At 46.1% G+C, this 21,213-nt stretch overlaps 1 protein-coding gene across 10 annotated transcripts in view; it reads right to left on the bottom strand.

Annotated features, from left to right (window-relative positions):
- Nucleotides 1–21,213, bottom strand: part of samd11 (sterile alpha motif domain containing 11) — a 236,123-nt gene that overhangs the window by 17,921 nt on the left and 196,989 nt on the right. For 8 of the 10 annotated variants that reach the window (XM_041206652.1, XM_041206650.1, XM_041206649.1 and 5 more), the window contains 4 exons: nt 17,527–17,642; nt 16,464–16,542; nt 13,207–13,251; nt 12,355–13,055 (listed from right to left, as the gene is read on the bottom strand). In XM_041206652.1, the coding sequence (XP_041062586.1) occupies nt 12,355–13,055; nt 13,207–13,251; nt 16,464–16,542; nt 17,527–17,642 (941 nt within the window). The remainder of the gene's footprint in view (nt 1–12,354; nt 13,056–13,206; nt 13,252–16,463; nt 16,543–17,526; nt 17,643–21,213) is intronic. The other 2 variants (XM_041206653.1, XM_041206651.1) reach the window with 1 other exon arrangement.

The raw sequence follows: 21,213 nt of genomic DNA on the forward strand, positions 1-21,213 counted from the left end.
CCGTCTCTGCTCCCTCCTCAGTTCTTCGGCTCTGAAACCCTGATCTGCTGCTTTTGCCACCGTCAGACTCAACTATTCCAATGCTCTCCTCACCAACAATCCATCCTCCACCCTCTGCAGATCCATCCAAAACTCTGTAGCCCATATCGTATACTGCACCAAGCTTCACTCACCCAACACCCCTGTCTTCTCTGACCAATCGTGGCCTGAGACCTCAATCGCTCAAACTTAAAATGCATTTTTCTTGTGTTTAAATGCCTTCAAGGTTTTATGCCGCTCTCTAATGTTTTTTTTTACTCACTTCAGTGCTAAAACCCCCCCATGACCCCTCCATTCCTCAGATGCTGGCCTGCTGCTGCATTATCCCTTCCCTTTGCCCCACCTTCAGAAGCTACGCCTTCAGTTGCAATTGGCCTCGCGCTCGAATTCCTGCCCTAAACCCTTCCATTTTTCTGCCCCTCCCCTCATTTAAGACCATCCTTAAAATCCATTTCTAACTAAGTTTTAGATAACCCATGCTAATAGCACCTTTGTCCCGTTTTTTGTTTTTTTTTTTTGCTTATGCCTCTTTGAAGTGCCTTGTAACCATTTTCTACATTTAAGGTACTATCAAAATCCAAGTTTCTGATGAAGCCCTGCTCAGCTAAGTTTGGACAGATCGGTTTTATACACAGATCTGTTTTATACACAGATCTCTCTTTTCTGAAAGAGAAATCTCACCGAATACAGTTCCATAGACACCAGCACCATAAACCCCAAAGGGGCATTTTTATCCACAAGTGCTGACCGTGTCAGCAGGTTAATCATCTCCACAGCTAAATGCACTATTTTCCTCACTCGACAACGAACCTGACACCCAGCACATACACTTCCCACAGCAGCCACTCTGTAGTGGCCCAAGAATATAAACTTTGGCTTTTTACCACCCCCACCCCCCTCCCCCCTCCCCCCCACACCACCACCACCCCTCTCTCGCTATCCCTGGGGCATAGAGTCATGGCGACAAAGAAAGAGGCCATGCAGTCCATCAAGTTCAGGTGGCTCTCTGTAGAGCAATCCAGTCAGCCCCATTTCCTGCTCGTCCCTGTAAGTTTATTCCCCTCGACTGTCCATCTAATTTCCTGTTGAAATCAATTATCATCTCTGCTTCCACCACCCTTGTAGGCTGCAAGTTCCAAAAATCATTACCATTATCGGTGCATGCAAAACTCTTCCTCATATCTTGTATCTCTTGCCCAAAACCTTAAATCTGCGTCCCCCTACTCTTTGTACCATCAGCTAGTGGGAAGGGCTTTTCTTTGTTCACTTTATCTACATCTTGTACACCTCCATCACATGTGTCTTCAACCTCCTTTGGTCCAAGGAGAACAATCCCAGCTTCTCCAATCCAACCTTGAAGATAAAATCCCTTACACCGGAACCTTGCTGATAAATCTCCTCCATACCCTTTCAAGCTCCCTCACATCCCTCTTAAAAGTGTGGTGTCCAGAACTGGATGCAATAGTCCAGTTGTGGACTAGCCAGAGCTTTATAAAGATTCAGCAAAACTTAGCTGCTTTTGTACTCAATCCCTCTATACATGAAACCCATTGAGACCTTTCTCATCAAACTAGCTGACATCAGCTAACTTGGGATACAGCTTCAGTCTATCTATTGGCTGTGGCTTAATACCAAGCTGACAAAAGCTTTTACCCACGGACTGACCTTTTTTTTAATTGATTCCAAATTTATAATGTTGAGATTGATGTTTAGAAAAAGCATAAACCACACGGGAAGATAATAGACATATAAACACAAGTGCCTTCTGGGATATAATCTGTTGCTCCCATATTGAAATAGTGATAAATCATCAGTGTCTACATGACTCACACGAATGCATTCAGAATACATCCCATACATCACACAGGTTATTCTCACATCAGCCATTTCATTTTGCTTTAACATTCCCAGAAAATTAACTATTAAAGGCGTGGACTCCTCCCTAGACATATAATTGTGTCTTCACTTCAAGCACAGAAGGCCCACAAGATAATCCAAATGAGGAACACCCTCTTCAGCCTACCCATCCAGAAACACCCTGCAGTTCTCCACTCAGTGTATATTTACCTCTTGATCTAAGGTTCTCATCTCCAGTAATTCACCCAAGTCCAATCCAGGGACTGAGCACTCTTCACGTGAAGATGAATCTCCTATTATCAGTTCTAAGTTTCCCCCTTACTGGATGAATTTGGACCCCTGCTCCTATAGTTTTGTTTGAAGTAATGTTCCAGATTTACCTCTTCTATCTTAACTTTTGGAGGTCACTTCCTTCCAAAGTTGACAAACCAAAGGCTTTTTAATCTTTTCTCATAAGTCAAATTCTCTTGATGCCAAGAATCCAACATCATGGATCTTCTCTGACCCATCTCCAAGATTTGAATACTTGTCACATATGATGAGAACTGGACACAGTACTCAAGGTAAGATCTGACAGTTTGGGAGTGAAACCTTCTAAACGAAGCTCACGGTATTTTGCCGGCATATTTGAAGGGTTTGTTTTTGCTTTAGGGAACCACTAAGTTGTAGCTCAAACTGCCAGTGGGAGGGTCTCAATGGGGCTATCCCCACAGAGAGAACTACGAGTGAGTAGCATTGTTTTCCCAGTTGGGGTTCCTTGTTTGCTATTCTAATGAAGGAGGAGGAGGGGAGAAGGAGGAAAAGGAGAGTGAGGCAGCATTGAAGAAGGATGAGACCAATACACTATTAACCACAATGAGAATCGAGGCTCCACAGATCTTATGGGGAACTGAGAGGAGAGCTTTGTCTTTAGCAACTTCGTTTCATTAAAGAAGATTTAGGTGAGCTATGGTACTTTTTGCATCACTTCCAGCCCTAATCAAATTGGGTGAGATGGTGGTGTAGTGATAATGTCAGTGGGCTAATAATCCAGAAGCCCAGGCTAAAGCTCTGGGCACATGGGTTCAAATCTCACCCCAGCAGCTGGTGGAACTTAAATTCAAATAAGAAATTTGGAACATAAAGCTATAATCTCTGTAATGGTGACCATAAAGCTATGGCCAGAATATTGTGTAGGCCTGATGCGAAATGATGTTGGGCGTGTGTCCACACATCATTTAGATCTTTCGTTCGGTGGGCACACAGCCGCCTCTGGCTGTCAGGGGCCTATTAAGGCCGTTAAAAAAGTAATCAAGCTCATTAACCCAAGCAGCCTTCCCGTTTTTCAGGAAACCTCATCCATGGATAGGATGAGGTTTCCTAAAGGTTTTATTAGATAAATAAAAAAAAATTCCCAAGATATATAAACATGTCCCATCTCATGTGGCACAGTCACATGAGGGGACGTGTTTAGATAACTTTTTAAATGCTTTATTTAATTATTTTAATATCAACTTAATCTCCCTGAGGCATTGCTGCACTCTTTCACACGCATGTGAAAGAGCGCAGGCCCCTACTCCCCCTCCTCCCCCCCACCCGCACAAGTAGCGCTGAGCGCTACCGGACATGCATCATGCTGGGTGAGCCAATAAAATGGCAGCTCCGCGCCCGCTCCTGCCCAGCCTGCCCGACATAGGTAAGTTTCTGGCCCATCATCCATTGTTGTAAAGACCTGTCTGGTTCACTGATGTCCTTCCTTTAGGGAAGGAAATCTGCTGTCCTTACCCAGTCTGGGGCCTACATATAACACCAGACCAACAGCCCTCTGAAGTGGCCTAGCAGACCATTCAGTTCAAGGGCAATTTGGGATGGGCAACAAATGCTGGCCTTGCCAGCGACACCCACATCCCATGAAAGAATAAAGAGAAAGAAAGTAACAGTAATGGTCAAATAGCTCACAGCTATTATCCCATATGTACCTTTCAAGCTGCAGGTGATGACTTAAGCAACATAAACCAGGCTACTTTGCAATCCTGCACATAATTGTTCACCAACAGCATCTTGAGGAGAGGTTAGCAATTCAGTAATCTGATGATGAACCCTAGGCAGCAAGATGATAGGGCTGTTCAGTTCTATCATGATAAAAGTAAAACACTGCGGATGCTGGAGATCGGAAATAAAAACAGAAAGCACTGGAAAAACTCAAGTCCGTCTGGGAGCATCTGTGGAGAGAGAAACAGAGCTAACATTTCAAGTCCAATACGACACTTCTTCAGAATCTTCTTCCTCTTCAGAGTTCTGAAGAAGAGTCATGTTGGGCTTGAAGCATTAACTCTCTTTCTGAGTTTTTCCAGCATTTTCTATTTTTATTTCAGGCTTTTTCCCCCTAAAGTTGAAACGTACAATCACTGGCAGCCAAGGAGCACTGCAATCTCCCATTGTCAAGCCACTGAATAAAAGGAGCTTCTATTGCCTCAATACTTGAATAATCTATGACAGCAGATCCTCCCAAATTCTCGGTGAGCTTTCCTGAGTTTGGCATGAAAACTCCGGAATTTCAAGGCTATTCAGGGATGACACTAAAGTCTTGGGAAGGCTTTCAGGACAAAGGCACATCCCCTTACTCCCATGGCTTAAGATCTCAAGTCAACTGCCAATGTCACTACAAAGAGGCCCATGCATCCACCAGGCTGAGCATTGGTGAAGCCACTGAGGTTCTGAGGGCAACGTTCAATGCCTTGTAGGGCAGGGGGAGCTGTGGTGTTTGCTCCCGAATGGGTCGCCCACATTGCGACAGTTTGCCCCTCACAACTTCATGATCCAAAAATGACTGAGCACGGACTGAGCAGGAGGAGGTTGATCTGGATGTTAAGAGACCAAGAGTTCAGTGTCACGAGAGCCAATATTCAGACGGCTCTTTGGTGTTGTCTGTCAGCAACGTCCGTAGGGGAATCTTTAGTCTCACTTTTTCCCCCTTGGAACTGTGCCCCCTGTGGAGCAGTTCATCACAACATCTCCCAAAGCCCTTGCTACCAATCATTCCATATGTAATATCCATCTTTACAGTCCTAATTAACAAGAATGACACACTACCTCTGAGACCTGGCAAGGCCATATAAAAGCACAGAGCTACAAAGCCAAATCCAAATAATATATTTTAATTTTACATTAAATAGACAAATTACTTCTCATCATCACGTTACCTCTGGGTGCCTACACTTGCTGTTCTTGTATCCAATACAATATATTGGATATTGCACCAAAGCCTAAGGCCCAATGTGGTGAGATGCAGTTGGCCAGGCTTTTGGGACTGGGATGGGCCTCGTCTTGTGAGAGCTGAACCATGGGTTGAAGCCGCTGTGGGCTGCACCACATGCCCAATTGCCTGGTCAGCCTGGTGCTGATCTATGCAGATCTAGTTGCAGATCTATGCTCTTATTTTGGGTATTAAGAAAATTAAGAGATATGGGGATGGTACAAAAAAGTGAAGTTAAGGTAGAAGATCATCCAAATGGCCTATTCCAGCTCCTAATTATGTGCTTAATAGCTCTCATTAGCCTTGAGAGAGTGGACTATTGAGGCTAGGTTACAGGAAACAAAGGTTGGAGCTCAGGGCTCTCTCAACCCTCATTCTACCACAGGAACTTTCCTACTTTTCATTGAGGGATCTTCTCTGGCCCCTTGGTCTTCAGCTTTATGACTCATCCAAAAGATGGCACAACCGAGAGTGCGGCACTTCCTCAACGCTGCACTGAAAAGATAGTGTGTACTTCCTGGAAGTGCCACAGCCACTTCTTCGAACACTTGCCTCATCACACGTTGATTAGCGCCAGAGCACTGAAGAGGTGTGAAACACTGAAAATCATCAAGTTACTGGAAGCAACAATGGATATCCACAAAATTATACAAAGAAGTGAAGGTACCTCAAAGAAAAGCATGGGTACACCTGAGAAATGAAATAGCCACAGCATTTACAATTCTTATTTTCCTCAAGTCCACACCCCAGAAAAAAAAATTCACCAGATGTTTTCTCTGACCTTTTGTCTTCATCATCAGCTATACTAAGTTCCCAATCCATGCTTAACCCATATGAGCTGTAGTATTACCTGATAATCTATATCAGGAAGCTTGGTATAACACTCTAGTTACTAAGAGTACTCTGGGGTGTTAGGGAAAGATAGCTGATTCAAATGCGAGGTATATCCGAGTTTCTAATGCCAGCGTAACATGCAATCTAATAGGGCCTTACAGCTATTAATAATTGGGACAAAAGTCAAGCAGAAACAAATATTGCAATTTAGAGGAAACATTTTACAGGTTGTAATTTTTATTCAAATTGCTCCCCCATGTACATTTCATCTACACGCCCCCCTCTACCAGTGATCCACAGTGGCAGCCGTGTGTACCATCTACAAGAGTCACTGCAGCAACTCACCAAGGCTTCACTGATAATACCTTCCACCGCTGCCACCTACAAGGACAGCAACAGCATGTGAACACCCCCAAGTTCCCCTTCAAGCCACACATCATCGTAATTTCACCATTCCTCCATCGCACTGGATCAACATACAGGAATACCTACCTAACAGCATTGTGGGAGCACACTCACTGTTAGGATTGCAGCAGTTCAAGAAGGTGGCTCACCTTCTCAAGGACAACTAGGGATCACCAATATATGGCAGTCTTGCACAGCAATGAACACATCCAGAGAATTAATTTTAATAGTCGTTAGCTGATAAAAGAGACATGTTGAAGCTTTTCATCTTACACTCATCAGGACACTTCGCAAGAATACCAATATAGAGGAGAAAACAACAATTTATACTGTATGAGAAGAGAGTGCTGATTGTTTGGCAAGTGGACTCTGCTTGATAGAGGCATTGCCATGGAGAATGTGCCAATTGATGGTGACTGACAGTTAACTGCCAGGCATTTTTTAAAATTTAAACCATTCCGCTTGAACCTGATTGGTCAAGGCATTTCCCTGTGTAATGAGTCAATGAATGGCTGCCACATTTTGTTTGGCTGAAACAGGCACAATGTAGGTGCATGTACTTTCTGTTTGCAAAGAACAGGGCCCCGTGTATTAATATATGTAGCTTCCAGTACATGCAAATGTGCCGCACTGCAAGCCCAACTGACAATCTTAAATTGGTTGTTAGCATAATGCTTAGCACACTTCAGTGGAAGCTACATATATTAATACACAGGGTCATGTTCTTTGCAGACGGAAAGAACATGTACACGCTTTATACTGTTTCAGCTAAACAAAATAAGTGACAGCGATTTGCTGACTCATTCCTCAGGGCAATGCCTTGACCAATTAGGCCTGGTTTAAATTTCAAACAACACTTGGCAGTTAGCTTACAGCCACCATCAACTGGTGCATTCTCCATGGCAACACATCTACCAATCAGAGTCCACTTGTCAACAATGCAGCACTCTATTCTCATACAGTATAAATTGTTGTTTTCCCCCATATATTGGCATTCTTGCAAAGAATCCTGATGATAGCAAGATGAAAAGCTTCAATGTCTCTTTTTCAGCAATACTCGAGAACTAATTTTATTTTAATTAACAGCTATATCTTTGTTAAGATTACCCTTTCAAACCAGGTCACATCACCTGCCCCAGGTAAGTCTACTCTGTCACCAGCTGCATCATCAACAGGCTTGTGATTCTATTCTCCTTGACTGTGTTTATGACCTTGTTAGAAATAACCAACCTAAGAGATCTTTCCCTCTGACTCTTGTGATATTGCGAAAACATAATGATGGGAGCAAACTGAAGAAAGTCATGTCCCAACATTCAACCCACACTTTTGGGTGGTGTGTCCAGTTCTGGTCGCACATTACAATCATTCACATATTTGGAGATGGGTCAGAGAGGACACTGATTGCTGGCATCGAAGAACTTAAAGTATGAACACCAATCGAAAGGGCCTTTGGTTCATCAACTTTGAAAGGAAGCGATCTTCCAGGCATTGGATTGGACACTGTAACTGGGGGTTAGGACTATGGATCAGCTGGAGAGAAGGTCCAAAATTGATTAGTTTACTCCAATACCAACCCCTCAATAATCCCTTGGGTGGGTACAATGCTCACCCATCCAGTAATGTGCTTTCCTGAGAATCAGCCAATAGATTCCAAGGAGAGTGAGCTCTTCAAAATAGCTTATGTTGCCTTCTCAGACTTTCCCTCCCTCTCAAGTTCCTTTACTGCATAAACTCTGCACTCAGACATGTTCACGTGCACTCTCTCAGACTCACACACAATAATCTCCCTTTGACAATAATCTCCTCCCGTAACTTTTAACAGAGCTCCGGTAACTGGTGATTTAGATAAGTGTAGGGTTGTGGTAAAGCTGTGCAAGTTGCGTTTCAAAAAGCGGCCTCCTTTGTAATTCTGGGCCGACACCAGCTGTGCTTTGCTTTTAAATACAAAATCAATGAACAACACGTTCTGAATTTCTGTCCTAACCCGGGTGGTTTGATGCCAATTACCAGTACAATGCAGGAAAGTGAGCTGTGTACGAGCTGGATTTCTCAGCGCCCCAAACTGCTCCATCAAATGGTACTAAACTGCCTCGCTGAGAGGTCACTAATAAGGCCAGAGTGAGAAAGTGGAGAGAGGGTTGCTCTTTTGAAGGCAAGGTTAATCTGTTTTTTTTTTGGTGGGGGGGGGAACAGCGTGGAGGGGGCTTTACGCTGGAATTAGCTGAGCTGCGCCTGACCTGGCAGTGGTCCTTGCTGACACCGAACTTCAGAAAGGGCCCCACAGTCCAGCGGTGCGACTGTGCACAAGTATCTTGCAAGGGCACCAAGGAATGGCGGTCACCTCCTGGGGATGAGATCTCCATATTCTTGCATCACGGAGTTTCAGATTCAGAGTTTTACAGCACAGGCTGGTGGCTGTTCGAGCCCATTGCTTCTGTTGCTGGCTCTTTGGAGTGGTCATCCACTCAATCTCATTCCTCCGCCCTTTTCCCATACCTTGCTAATTTGTTCATTTTTCGATTATGTATCCACTTCCCTTTCAAAAGCAATTATAGATTCTGCTGCTGTTACCGTTTGTGAAGGGACATTCCACTTCTAAACAACCCACACTGTCAATTCAATTCTCCTAAACTCTCCCTTTGTTCAAAGTGACTTACTGTAGTAACATGAAGAACAGGAGGAGGCCATTCAACCCCCTCTAGCCTGCTCTGTCATTCAGTTCATTCATGGCTGACCTGTGCCTCAGCTACAATTTCCCACCTTTGTTCCACATCCCTCAGCAACCTCAGTTAATGAAAATTGACCCAACTGTAAGCTCAAATAGCTCAGCATCAACAGGCTAATGGGGTAGAGAATTGCCGATACCTGCTGTCATTTCTGTGAGCAAATACGTCTGTGTTGGGCCAAGAGTGGGCTGGCTGTAATTTTAAGACTATGTCCCCTTGTTCTGGACTTTCCCACCAGAGGAAATAGTTCATCAGCATCTACCCTACCCAACCCTGTTAACATTTTAAACATATCGATGAGATCATGTCTTAATGAATCAGCGATGCACAGAAACTGTCTGGCTCACCTTATTCCATTGTACCGGGTTTTCCGACATTCCCACACCAAAGAACAAAGAATGAACACAGAGGCCCTACTTCCAACAACAACTTGCACTTGTCGTTTAGTAAATCGGAGTGGAATTAAAGTTCCTCAAAAGAAAAGCAAAGTTCTCAGCACGTTTCCTTTTTTTAATTTGTTCTTTCATTGGGATGTGGGTGTTACCAGTAAGGCATTTGTTGTCTATCCCTAACTGTCCTTGAACTGAGTGCTAGGCCATTTCAGAGGGCAGTTAAGACCCTATCACATTGTTGTGGGTCTGGAGTCACATGTAGGTCCGACCAGGTAAGGACAGCAGATTTCACTCCCTAAAGAACATTTATGAACCAGATGGGTTTTTACAAAAAAATTGTCTGATGTTGTCACAGTCACCATTACTGAGACTAGCTATCAATTGCAGATTTTATTAATTGAATTTAAATTCCACCAGCTGCCATAGTGGGATTTGAACCCATGTCCCCAGAGCATTAGCCTGATTCGCTAGCTCCAGTGATATTATCTCTATGCCACCATCTTCCTCTATAGACTTTATATGCTGTAACCTGATCCAGGGTTACAGGCAGTGTCAAACACAATGAGAATGAACCCAGCTTTCTGTCAACTAAACCCAGAGATTAGCTCTGGCGCGTTCCCTAATATCTTAATTTGTTGGCATTAATGATCAGAGCGTTACATAGAATTTAAGCACAGCTGGCCACTTGGACTAACGGGTATGTGCCAGTGTTTATGCTTCACACACTAGTCTTCCCCCTACTTACTTCAACTTCACGGCATTGATGGGATTTTACCACATTCCTCACGGATGCCATTATTGTAGGTTTATTGCTCCCCGTTATTATTTTCAATGCAACATCTCTTGTTCAGTGAGGATCTCAGCACTCTGAGTTTCTTACCTCCTGCTGTCTTCCCTTCACCTGCAATTTTCAGACTCCTGAAACATTCCCTTTTCATTACCTAATCATCACACCCCAAGCTTCATGTTTTCTTTTCAAAGCTTGGTGACATCCTACACTTACAGCCTTTGACCTTTCACCTAGGTTCCTCCGTTAACCCAATGAGCTGGACTTGTTTGGCATCAGCAGGATTTTCTTGAGTTACCCTGGAAGACAGTTGTTTTAGTGATGGAACAGGCGGCCAGCTGTGCCCCTGGAGAAGCAGCTGCTGAGGGAGTGGCATTGAGCAGTAAACAGAGGAAGCAGAGCGTCCAGCTGGCAAAAGCTATTGAGCCATGTAATTGTCCCCGTCAGCCACTGTGAAACGCCAGAATGATTCGACAGCTTGAAGAATCACTTGGTGCTTAGCAACTGCCATAGAAATGGTGCATACCTGACCAGTTTGTTGGAGGAGTCAACTATTCCGATGTGTTCCCGGCCAGCCTCCCACCTGCATCATCCGTAAACTTGAGTTCATCAGAACTCTGTTGCCCGATGCCTAACTTGCACAGAGTCCTTCTCGTCCATTAGCCCTGTACTCGCTGACCTATGCTAGCTCCCGGTCCAGCAACAACTTTTAAACTCTCATTCTGATTTCATAACTCCCCCCACGGTCTCACCCTTCCCTATTTCTAAATTCCTTCCGCCCCATAACCCTCGAGGTCCCTGCACCCCTGACACTCTGGCCTCTTGTGCATCCCGAATTTCAGCGCCCACCATTGGTGACCGTGTCTTCAGTTGTCTGGGCTCTAGACTTTGAAACTCCCTCCTTAAACATTTACACCCCTCTCTCCTCTTCTAAGAGGCTCATTAAAGCCCACCTTCTTTAACGAAGCTTTTGATCATTTGTTCCAGTACCTCATTGTGTGACTCAATGTCAAATTTTGGTTGATAATACTCCTGTGAAGCACCGTGGGATATCCTGTTACGGTCATGGGTGTTATATAAATTCAAATTGTTGTTGTAGAGATATCACATGCTTGGAGATGGATTCCCGGTTGTACAAATGGGAACAGGAGTTAGTCTTCCAGCCCCTTGAATCTGTTCTACCATTTAATTGGGTCATGGCTTGTTTGTACCTCAACTCTATTTGCCCACTTATGACCGATATCCTTTGACACCCTTATCCTTAATTAAATCTGTGCATCTCAGTCTTAAGACTTTCAATATACAGTTGCTTGTTACATTGGTCAAGCAGACTATACACAAAAATGGAACCCTCCACTCAGTTAATAATCGGAAGTTAATTCATGATGTTTTAGAGGAGCTTTCCTAATAATATATCAGTTAAATAAACCACCAGCGAGAGTAGTGAGTCAGACAGATCAGTCCCCAGTCTTTGATGAGCTAACTGATCCCAACCAGGCTAACAGTAGGGGACACCAGGATTGGTCTCAGGCCCAGCAAGTAGCCCAACTACTAGTTGGTTGGAAGGTAAGGAAGTTGGTGGAAGATAAGACCAAGAACTGGCTGAGCTGTGGTACTCTCTGTGGTTTAAGAGCCCATTGACCCACCCTAGCTCACACATAAATTGAGAGGGGTGCCCAAGGGCTGTATATGCCTGTGAAACTGTACCCTGGCACAGCACCTTCGATGGGGGAGTGGCGGGGAGCTACCTGAAAGGAAACACAGTAAATCGGGTGCATGGCAAGCTAACCCCACAGTGAGGTCATCCAAACCTCCGTCAGTGCTTTATGGATGGGGCAGCATTTCTAGTTTCCTTCAGCACTATCAAGTGCAGCCCACTGGAGGTCTTGGGAACCATAGTTATTCCTGCAGATAGCTGAAGTACATTGGGCTGGAATTTTCCAGCCCGACGGACTTTCGGCCGCTCTGCCAATTTTACGGTGCCGCCCTTGACCATTCCCGCCGCTGGTGGGAGCCGGAAAATCCTGGCCATTGAGTTAATCAGCTGGCTCTATCACAGCGACAGCCGCACGGTCTTACCTGTGTGAAAGTAAGGATTCGCCGTATACGGAAATCCAAATGGGAGTGGCTGAGGGAGCGGAGCTGGGGCAGAAGGCAGGTACTTTGCTTTGCTTTCATTGATTCCAGAGCCCAGTAGATGGCTTGGAGAGTCAGAGCCCGTGGAAACGCAAGGGGGATTCTGAGCGACGGCAACCTCGTGTATTTCCTTAATGCTTTCACAAGATTTTATTGACTCCTTGCACTCCTTGAGTTCGTGGACTGAACTGACCACCTCAGTCTTCAGGTTCTCGGGCTTGTCGTCGCTCCCTTCGGGGTCGCTCTCCGAGTCCTTCATCTCCTCGTCGTTGCACTCGGCGCCCCCGTCTCGCACCCGGGTCTCGGGGTGGTCCTTGACCTCGCTGGCGCACTGCATTTCTGTCCTGTGGTGGGCCATCTTCCTGGCTCCCTTCCGCCCCGGCTCCTTTGGCGGGGCGCTGCCAGGCGCGACGTGGTTCAGGGACAGCAGCGGCGCCGTGTTGTGCCGCAGGACCAGCATGGCGTTCCGGCGGGAGAGCTCCTCCCGCAGCGGGTGACCCTCGGGAACGTCGTGGATACTGCGCAGCGCCGGGTGATCCGGCGGCAAAGCGGAATGCAGGGACAAGGGGTCGGCTCCGAGGATTCGCTGCCTGTGCATATTTTCAAACTCTTTTTGACGCAGAAGCTCAGCGGACATTTCAAGCCTAAAGGTGAAGATGTGGGGGGGGTGGGGGGGAGGGAAGTAAAAAAAAGAGAGAAAGTAATTCTCAGTATTTCTAACTGTCAGAGATATGCCTTCAGAAAATGACTAGCATCTTAAAATAACTGCTGTAATTCAAATGGAAAGGTTAATACCCATGTTGTTCCTTCGCAGCAGCCAATCTGATCACGGGGACATTTCTGTTGTGAAAAAATATGATTATTAATTAAACACTCTCAATGGCTTTGGAAATCCAGTGCCCAGAGCTGACAGCATCAGGCAAATTCTACCCGGGACATGCCTGGTCTCGAGTCAGCCAAAAGATTGTGCATCAAAAATCTAAGCACCACAAGGAATGGCTCAACTGTGTCACCAGATCCATCTGGATGAAGAAGGCCCTTCAACCCACTTGATCTAGCCTTACCAATAGACCAACCCAGCCATCTCTCCACTGAAGGGTCTGTTTCTTAAGTGAGCCCACTGCCCTGGTATTAATCCCCCGATGTGTCAGCCACATCACTCACGCCTCCGAGCCAGAAAGTTGCGGGTTCAAGTCCGACTTCAGGAACTCGAGCACAAAATCTAGGTTGACAATCCAGTGCAGTACCGAGGGGGTGCTACACTGTCAGGGGTTCCTTCTTTCAGATGAGATACTAAACTGAGGCCCCATCACCCATCTCATGGGGATGTAGAAGGTCCCACAGCACTATTTCAAAGAGGAGCAGGAAAGTTATCCCCAGTGTCCTGAGTCAATATTTATTCCTCAGCCTGTTTTTATGAAGCTGATACTCTGGTCATCACCACATTGCTGTTTGTGGGAGCTTGCTGTGTGCAAATTGACCACCATGTTTCCAACATTACTAGAGTGACTACACTTCAGATGTATTTCAGTGGTTGCAAGCCTGATGCCATGAAAGGCTCCAAATAAATGCAAGTCTTTCTTGTTCCTTCCTGGTAACCTTTTCAGTTGTTACTTACCTTCTGTGGGGAGGTGGATATACTGCAGTTCTCTCTTATTAGGCCGAAGCTGGGTAAACTCTGTCTACCGCATGGGCCGCAGCCTCAGTGGACACCCTACTTTACTATTAATCTCAATTTTCTGCTCCCTTCTCACTGATACAGCGGTTATGAATAACTGACCCTCTCCAGTTACCTTTAGAGAGACTGAGCTGCATTGCTTCATAACCATGGGAAGAACACATGTGGGGTGCAAGCCTTAACCAACCTCACAACAATGTAAGCAAACTGTAAACATCTGAAGGCCCTGGTGAAAATCACCACCCTCCAGTACAGCCAGCCGCAGTACGTCCTCTTTGCTCTTAACTTGCGCAGCTCGCTTGCTTTATCGTCGGTGTTTGGTGCTGCCTTTCTCTCGGAGATCACCTGCACTCTGCTCGTGGAAAAGAGACTCTCTTGGGCCCCAACGTTAATCTGTGGCCCGTCTTAGGTTCGGCTGTTCCTTGCCAAGCAAGCCTGGTCAGCAGCTTCTGCTGCAAAGTGCGGACAGGCCAAGGCTTGGTTAGAAGGCCCAGCCTAGTCCGCTGACCTGCCGACTGGGATCGCACACCAAGGGCAGGATTTTTCAGATGTCAGGGTTTCCCACTCCGCCCCCCCTGAAATGTTGGTGGAGAACAAAACCCCGCCAATCCCCTGCCGGCTGCCCCATGTCGATTTAACACTCCAGAAGCCATAACTGGTTGGAGGCGAGTCTTCGACCGGTCACTCGGGAGCTAGTCCCGCCTCAGGGTGCCAGCCGGACATCAGGCTGCATTGTCCCAGCAACACTACAGGGAGCAGTAGCCACCGCGGGGGTCACAGGCGGGCCCGCTAGTCTAAAGTGTTGAAGAACGCGGAACAAGGCAGGTACACGGTCTGGTGGCGAGGACAGGAGGGGGAGGCCTGAAGGCTGAGGGGAGAGGGGGGGTGGTTTGTGACGGCAAGGCCGGGCAGGGAGGGAACACCCAGGGAGTGATGGGGTGGGATGTGGAGGGGGGGATTGGGGTACCTGATCTGGGAAGGGGCTAGTGCTGGAGGTACACACACCTACCCCCCGTCTTTCCTGCCTCAGGTCCGAGCAGGGTAATCTCGCCGTGGTTTCCCTCCCCGTGTCTGAGCTCCCGCGGCTGGTCGAAATATTGCAGCCAAGCGGGAAGCGGCCCTTTAAGCACCTCAATGGGTGGCCCTCGGCCTCTAATGTTCCCCATAAAATTCCGGACAGGTCAGGGGCAGTCAGGGGGACTGGCAGGATGGGCAATCTTACAGGGTCCCCCGCACCACCACCACCCCCCCCCAACCTCACCCCAACCACCACCACTCCACTTGCAAACCCACCAGCCGGGGTGGGGGGGGGGATCGTAACATTTTGCCCCCGAGTTGTTCATTAGTGCAAAGCACCAGGAGCAAGGGAAAAAAAAAGTCTTTTAAAATGGATTGGGGGCCTTAAATTAAGACTGTCACTAATAAATCCAGTAAAGAATTCGGGAAAATCTTCCTTCCCCAGAGAGTGGTTAGATTTGCTCCGGAGGAGACTTAATAGCATGGATGCATTTAAGGGGAGCTGGATAAACACGAGGGAGGAATAGATGGCAATATCATTTGGGTTGGAGGAAGCCTGAGTGGAGCTTAAACACCAGCACAGATCAGTTGGGCCAAATGGCCTATTTCTGTGCTGTAAAATTCCATGTAAATAAAAAAACTAGGCATGGCTTGATGCTGCTGAGGTTCTAGCGTTTTACAGCAGGTTTGTGATATCTGAGAGATTTTTTTTCTTTTAGTTCTCTCATGGAATGTGGGCGTTGCTGGAAAGGCCAATCCCTAATTACCCTCGAACTGAGTGGTATGCTAGGCCATCACACAGGGCAATTAAGACCCAACCACACTGGAATGGAACTGGAGCCACATGTAGACCAGACCAGGCAAGAATGGCAGATCTCCCTTTCTAAAGGACACTGGTGAACCAGGTGGGTTTTCCCCCCAACAATCAATGATAGTTTCATGGCCACCATGGGCTAGTTTACAATTCCAGATTGGTTTTTTTTTGAATAACTAAATCTGAATTCCACCGGCTGCCATTGGGGGAATTTAAACCCGCGTCCCCAGAGCATTAGCCTGGGTATCTGGACCAGCAGTCCAGTGACAGTCTCGCTACACCGCCGTCTCCCCCACATACAGCTGAGGGCCAGCACACAACCGGTGGAAACTGTGCCGTAGGTTCGGAAAAGGTTAATATTGTTCACTTGGTGCAACCTGATTGTCCCAACAGTGGCGCTGGAGTGTGAGCTGGTCAAACCAGGCTCTGGGCGGGTTATGCCAGGTGGAAAGTGCATCCAGTCATTCATCGCAGGCTTTGCTCAGCTTGTGATAAACAGGGAACATCTGCCCAATAAACAGCTTGTATTAACGCCGTGCTTACCTCGCCAGGTTCTGCTTCCGTAGCATCTCTTGTTGACGTGCAAATATTTCAGCCTGAGCAGGCTGCAAAAAACCATAACCTGCAGGGATGGTTCAAAGGTCAAGAATTAACGAGAATGCTTTCTCTCTCTCTTTCTCTCTCTCTCTCACTCACTCGTCCGGACTAGGACTTGTACATCCGGCCTGCCGTCTACAAAAACAAACCCGATTCACTGCCATTGAGCCTCGGGGTGCAATCAAAAAATCGTTTGCAGCATGAAGCGAAGTGAACTCATCGTTTTAGGAATAAGATTTGAGCGCTTAACCCAGACCAAGTCTCCCAGTGCAGTACTGAGGGAACGCTGCAGTGTCAAAGGTGCCATCCTCCTCGTGAGACCAGAGCCCAGTCTGCCTGTTCCAGTGGTTAAGGTGGACTTCAGTCGTCACTGTTTGAATGACAGTGGGCAGGAGCGGGGCGGGAGGGATGGAGTTGGTGGGGTGGGGTGGGGTGGATATGGCTCTCACAGGGTCCTGGCTGACACTCCCCCTTTTTTTTACAAACACCCCGTCAGAAACAGTGTCACTGGTTATTTATCTCCGTGCTGTCTGTGGGATCCTGCCTGCATACAAATTGCTTGCTGGGTTTGCTGGATCAGAGCCAGTGTAATTCATAAGAAACACTGTGAGGTGTTTCTGGGAGACGTTCCATGTAAATAGAAGTCTTTCTTTTCCACTGCATCACAAAATAGTTGGCCAATTAATTTCTGGTTTATTCCGAGATTGCTAGAAGTGTGGATGATTCCAAATGTTGCGCTTGGAATTTTTACACCACCTCTCCCTCCTGTCATAGCTCTGACTCATTCCTGGAGAAGGTTACGCAGGCAGCCTTCTATCTGGCCATTCCATGCAGGGGCCTGGATTGGGAATGTTAGTGGACTATTCATTCAAGGGCAGGGTCGGACAAGAGTCTGGTCCACCTGACCTACTGACCACTATCCTGCACCAGGGAGATAAGAGAGCTCCCCCTTTGCTTAAATGTTAAAAGACAAACTCCTTGGGCACTATTTCCATGATTTTGCACTCACCTGGGGTCTGACACAGGGTTGAATGCACTCCTAGGAATGGAGGCCTAAGGTGGGGACCTAAAGCAATGTGCGGTGCATTCTGAGGTGAAAGCAAAGGATTTGCATGCGTCATTTCCCTGAAAAGCAAAAAGACAAAGAAAAGTGAGGCGTTTTACAAAACATTCAAGTCGTCTCAGCACAATTCTGAAAATGCTGTTTATATTTGCCCTGGTTAATGCCCCTTCTAACTTTTCACCCTTAAATATCTCTTCAAATCACTATTCCAAAGAGTTTCGTTTTTAAATCTCCCTGTTTTGGTAAACTGACGGATCGCGAAGGAGTTAGGTGACAAACGAACACACGTATTCGCCCCGATACCTTCAGAGCTGTACATTCTATGTCACCCATGCGAGTTTGTCAAAAACAACCACGTTGTTAATTCGCACACTTAGGGTGGCACGCAGGGATAATCAAATGAACGAAGCCACTGACCAGGTAGGGTTAATCTTCCCGATCTAAACAGATCTCAGATGGGAAAGCGACAGTGCCTCAGGACTCAAGGATTAGGGAGGGAGGAAAATCAGCCAGAGAACTGCTCGTAACCCGTTGACCTGGGCTTGACGTGAATTTACGTAGCCGCCAAGCGTGCACTCGGCTACCCACGACCATGTACCCTGTCGGCGTTCACTAGAAAATGTATGGTGGCGATGAATTGCTAGTTGACTGGCTATTGGGAGGGCTACCAGCGCACATGGAGTTGTACCCCTGAAAGAAACATCAATGCCTTAAAATGAAAGGGTGAAGAGAAAATTTACATGGGGGGGAGAAGGGAGAAAATACTAGAGTGCCCAGCAATTGAAAATATGCGCCCATTACTGCCAACATTCTCTTGCTTGTAGTTTACAGTCTGACATAAACACTCAGGTTTCGAAAAACCCTGATATTTTTTGGAGGTTCTATGTAGCATGCTTAATTATTAACAACTTCTGTCTAAGAAGCAGGTGTGCGCGAGGCAGTTTTCTAGCACAAACACCACAGGGAAAAGAATCCTGCGTTATCAATATTTAAAATAGCCTGCAACCTTCTTCTAACCAAAACCCTTAACAACTGTTAGCTCGACAGCAACAAGCATCGGTGAGGAGCAGGAAAAATACAGCCATTATTCAATGAAAGGTGCTGTTCAAACCGTTGCATTTTTTTTTTGTTTTGCTAGTCCCGGTATTTTCATGATGGAGAGAAATATAAATCAAGGTATTAAAATAATGCACTCAGCAGTTTTAGCATCAAGTTTAACAACTTGGAGACCCCACTTTCTGGGCTTGCAAATGCTGATAATGGAGGAATGGCTACAGAGCCGCAGGCAGAGACGGGCTGGTGCTTCGAGTGGGGTCTCCCATACATCCAGAGAGGTCATCCAAACACCTGGGCTCTACCCACCTTTCTCCCCAGGCCATGGGAGCCTTCTCCCCTTTCCCAGGTTATCACACTTCCCTCCCCCTCTGCTATTCTGCTGAACTGTTTCTACCACCTCTGGAGCCATCTCGTGTTCCTTTATTTGCGGCATTGCTACCCCCTCTTGCCTTGCACTATCATTCATTTTATTAGTCAGTCGCTCCTGCTCTCCATCCTATACAGAACTTCCCTTTTATCGGTCCCTTCTTCACCCCATCCCACTGCCCTTTCTCGCATCCACCCGCACCACCCCTCCCCCACTCCTCCGGTCCGTACTCATTTAAAAATGGTTAATCTCCAACAGCTTCCAGTTCTGATGAAAGGTAGTCAGCCTAAAAAGTTGTCTCACTCTCCCAAGATGCCTACCAAGCTCCTGAGCGTTTTCCAGCATTTTCTGTTTTTATTTCAGTTTTTTTTTTCCACCTACAGTATATTTTGTTTTTGTAAATGGAGTGGGAGTGGGCTGTGTGGATCTGTACCTGTCTCTTGTGGTCCTGTCTGCATTGCCAGAGTCACCCAGTATTTGAACCACCAGCCCCTTCCTAATTCTCATTAGAGCTGCTAAAGATTAGCACTATATCGACACCAAATATTCCCTCGGAGAGTACTGCTTTTGACCAGGTCATGCTCATCCTCCTGTTGTAGTATAGAGCAGGACTGGTCATTATTATGGGCTCCACAGTCCAGAAGCCTTACTACTGTATTTTTTAAAAGGATGTTCAAAAGCAAGCAGACTTTAAGGAAGTACAATAAAAAGGGAAAATGCCCAGCTACCTCGGTTGCTCAAAGGTAAACTCACTGCCTCCAAGCCACACAAATCAATACTCATGTCCGGTCTCCAAGTTGCACTGCGCTAACTGATCTCAGCACAGGTGACTGTAACTATATACATACGAATTAGGAGCAGGAGTAGTCCACTCGGGCCCTTGAGACTGCTCTGCCATTCAAAAAGGTCATGGCTGATCTGAATGTAACCTCAACCCCACATTCCTGCCTACCCTGATAACCTTTCACCTCTTTGTTAATCAAGAATCTACCTAGCTCTGCCTTAAAAATATTCAAAGACTCTGCTTCCACCTTTGAGAAAGAGAGTTCCAAAGACTCTAAGAGAAAAAAATTCTCCTCATCTCTGTCTTAAATGGGTGACCCTAATTTTTAAACAGTGACCCCTAGTTCTAGATTCTCCCACAAGAGGAAACATCCTCTCCACATCCACCCTGTCAAGACCCCTCAGGATCTTAAAGGTTACAATCAGGTCACCTCTTACTCTTCTAAACTCCAGCGGATACAAGCCTAACCTGTCCAACCTTTCCTCATAAGACAAACCCATCCATTCCTGGTATTAGCCTAGTAAACCTTCTCTGAACTGCTTCCAACCCATTTACATCTTTCCTTAAATAAGGAGACCAATACTGTACACAATACTCCAGATGTGGTCTCACCAATGTCCTGTACAACTGAAGCATAACCTCCCTACTTTTGTACTCAATTCTCCTCACAATAAATGGTAACATTCTCTTCGCTTTCCCAGTTACCTGCTGCACCTGCACACTAACCTTTTGTGATTCATGCACTGGACACCCAGATCCCTCTGCATCCCAGAGCTCTGCAATCTCTCATCGTTTAGATTATAAGCTTCTTTTTATTCTTTCTGTCAAAATGAACAATTTCACATTTGCCCACATTATACTGAATTTGCCAGATCTTTGCCCACTCACTTAACCTATGACACATTGTAGCCTCCTTATGAAGTCTTCACAATTTACTTTCCTACCTATCTTTGTGCCGTCAGTATCTTTAGCAACCATTCCTTCTGACCCTTCATTCAAATCATTTATATAAATTGTAAAAAGTTGAGGCCCCAGCGCTGATCCCTGTGGCACACCATTCATCATATCCTGCCAACCAGAAAAAAGACCCATTTATGCCAACTTTCTGCTTCCTGTTCGCTAGTCAATCTTCTATCCATGCCAATATGTTACCTCCTATACAATGAGCTCTTATATTCCACAATAACCTTTGATGTGGCACTTTATCAAATGCCTTCTGGAATTCTAAGTACAGTACATCCACTGGTTCCCCTTTATCCACTGCACATGTTACTCCTTCAAAGAACTTCAATAAATTGGTTAAACATGATTTCCCTTTCACAAGAGCATGCTGGCACTGCCTGATTGCCTTGAATTTTTCTAAGTGCCATGCTATAACATTTTAATAATAGCTTCTAACATTTTCCCTATGACAGATGTTAGGTTA

This window comes from Carcharodon carcharias, chromosome 15, assembly GCF_017639515.1.
Source record: "Carcharodon carcharias isolate sCarCar2 chromosome 15, sCarCar2.pri, whole genome shotgun sequence".
NCBI lineage: Eukaryota > Metazoa > Chordata > Chondrichthyes > Lamniformes > Lamnidae > Carcharodon > Carcharodon carcharias.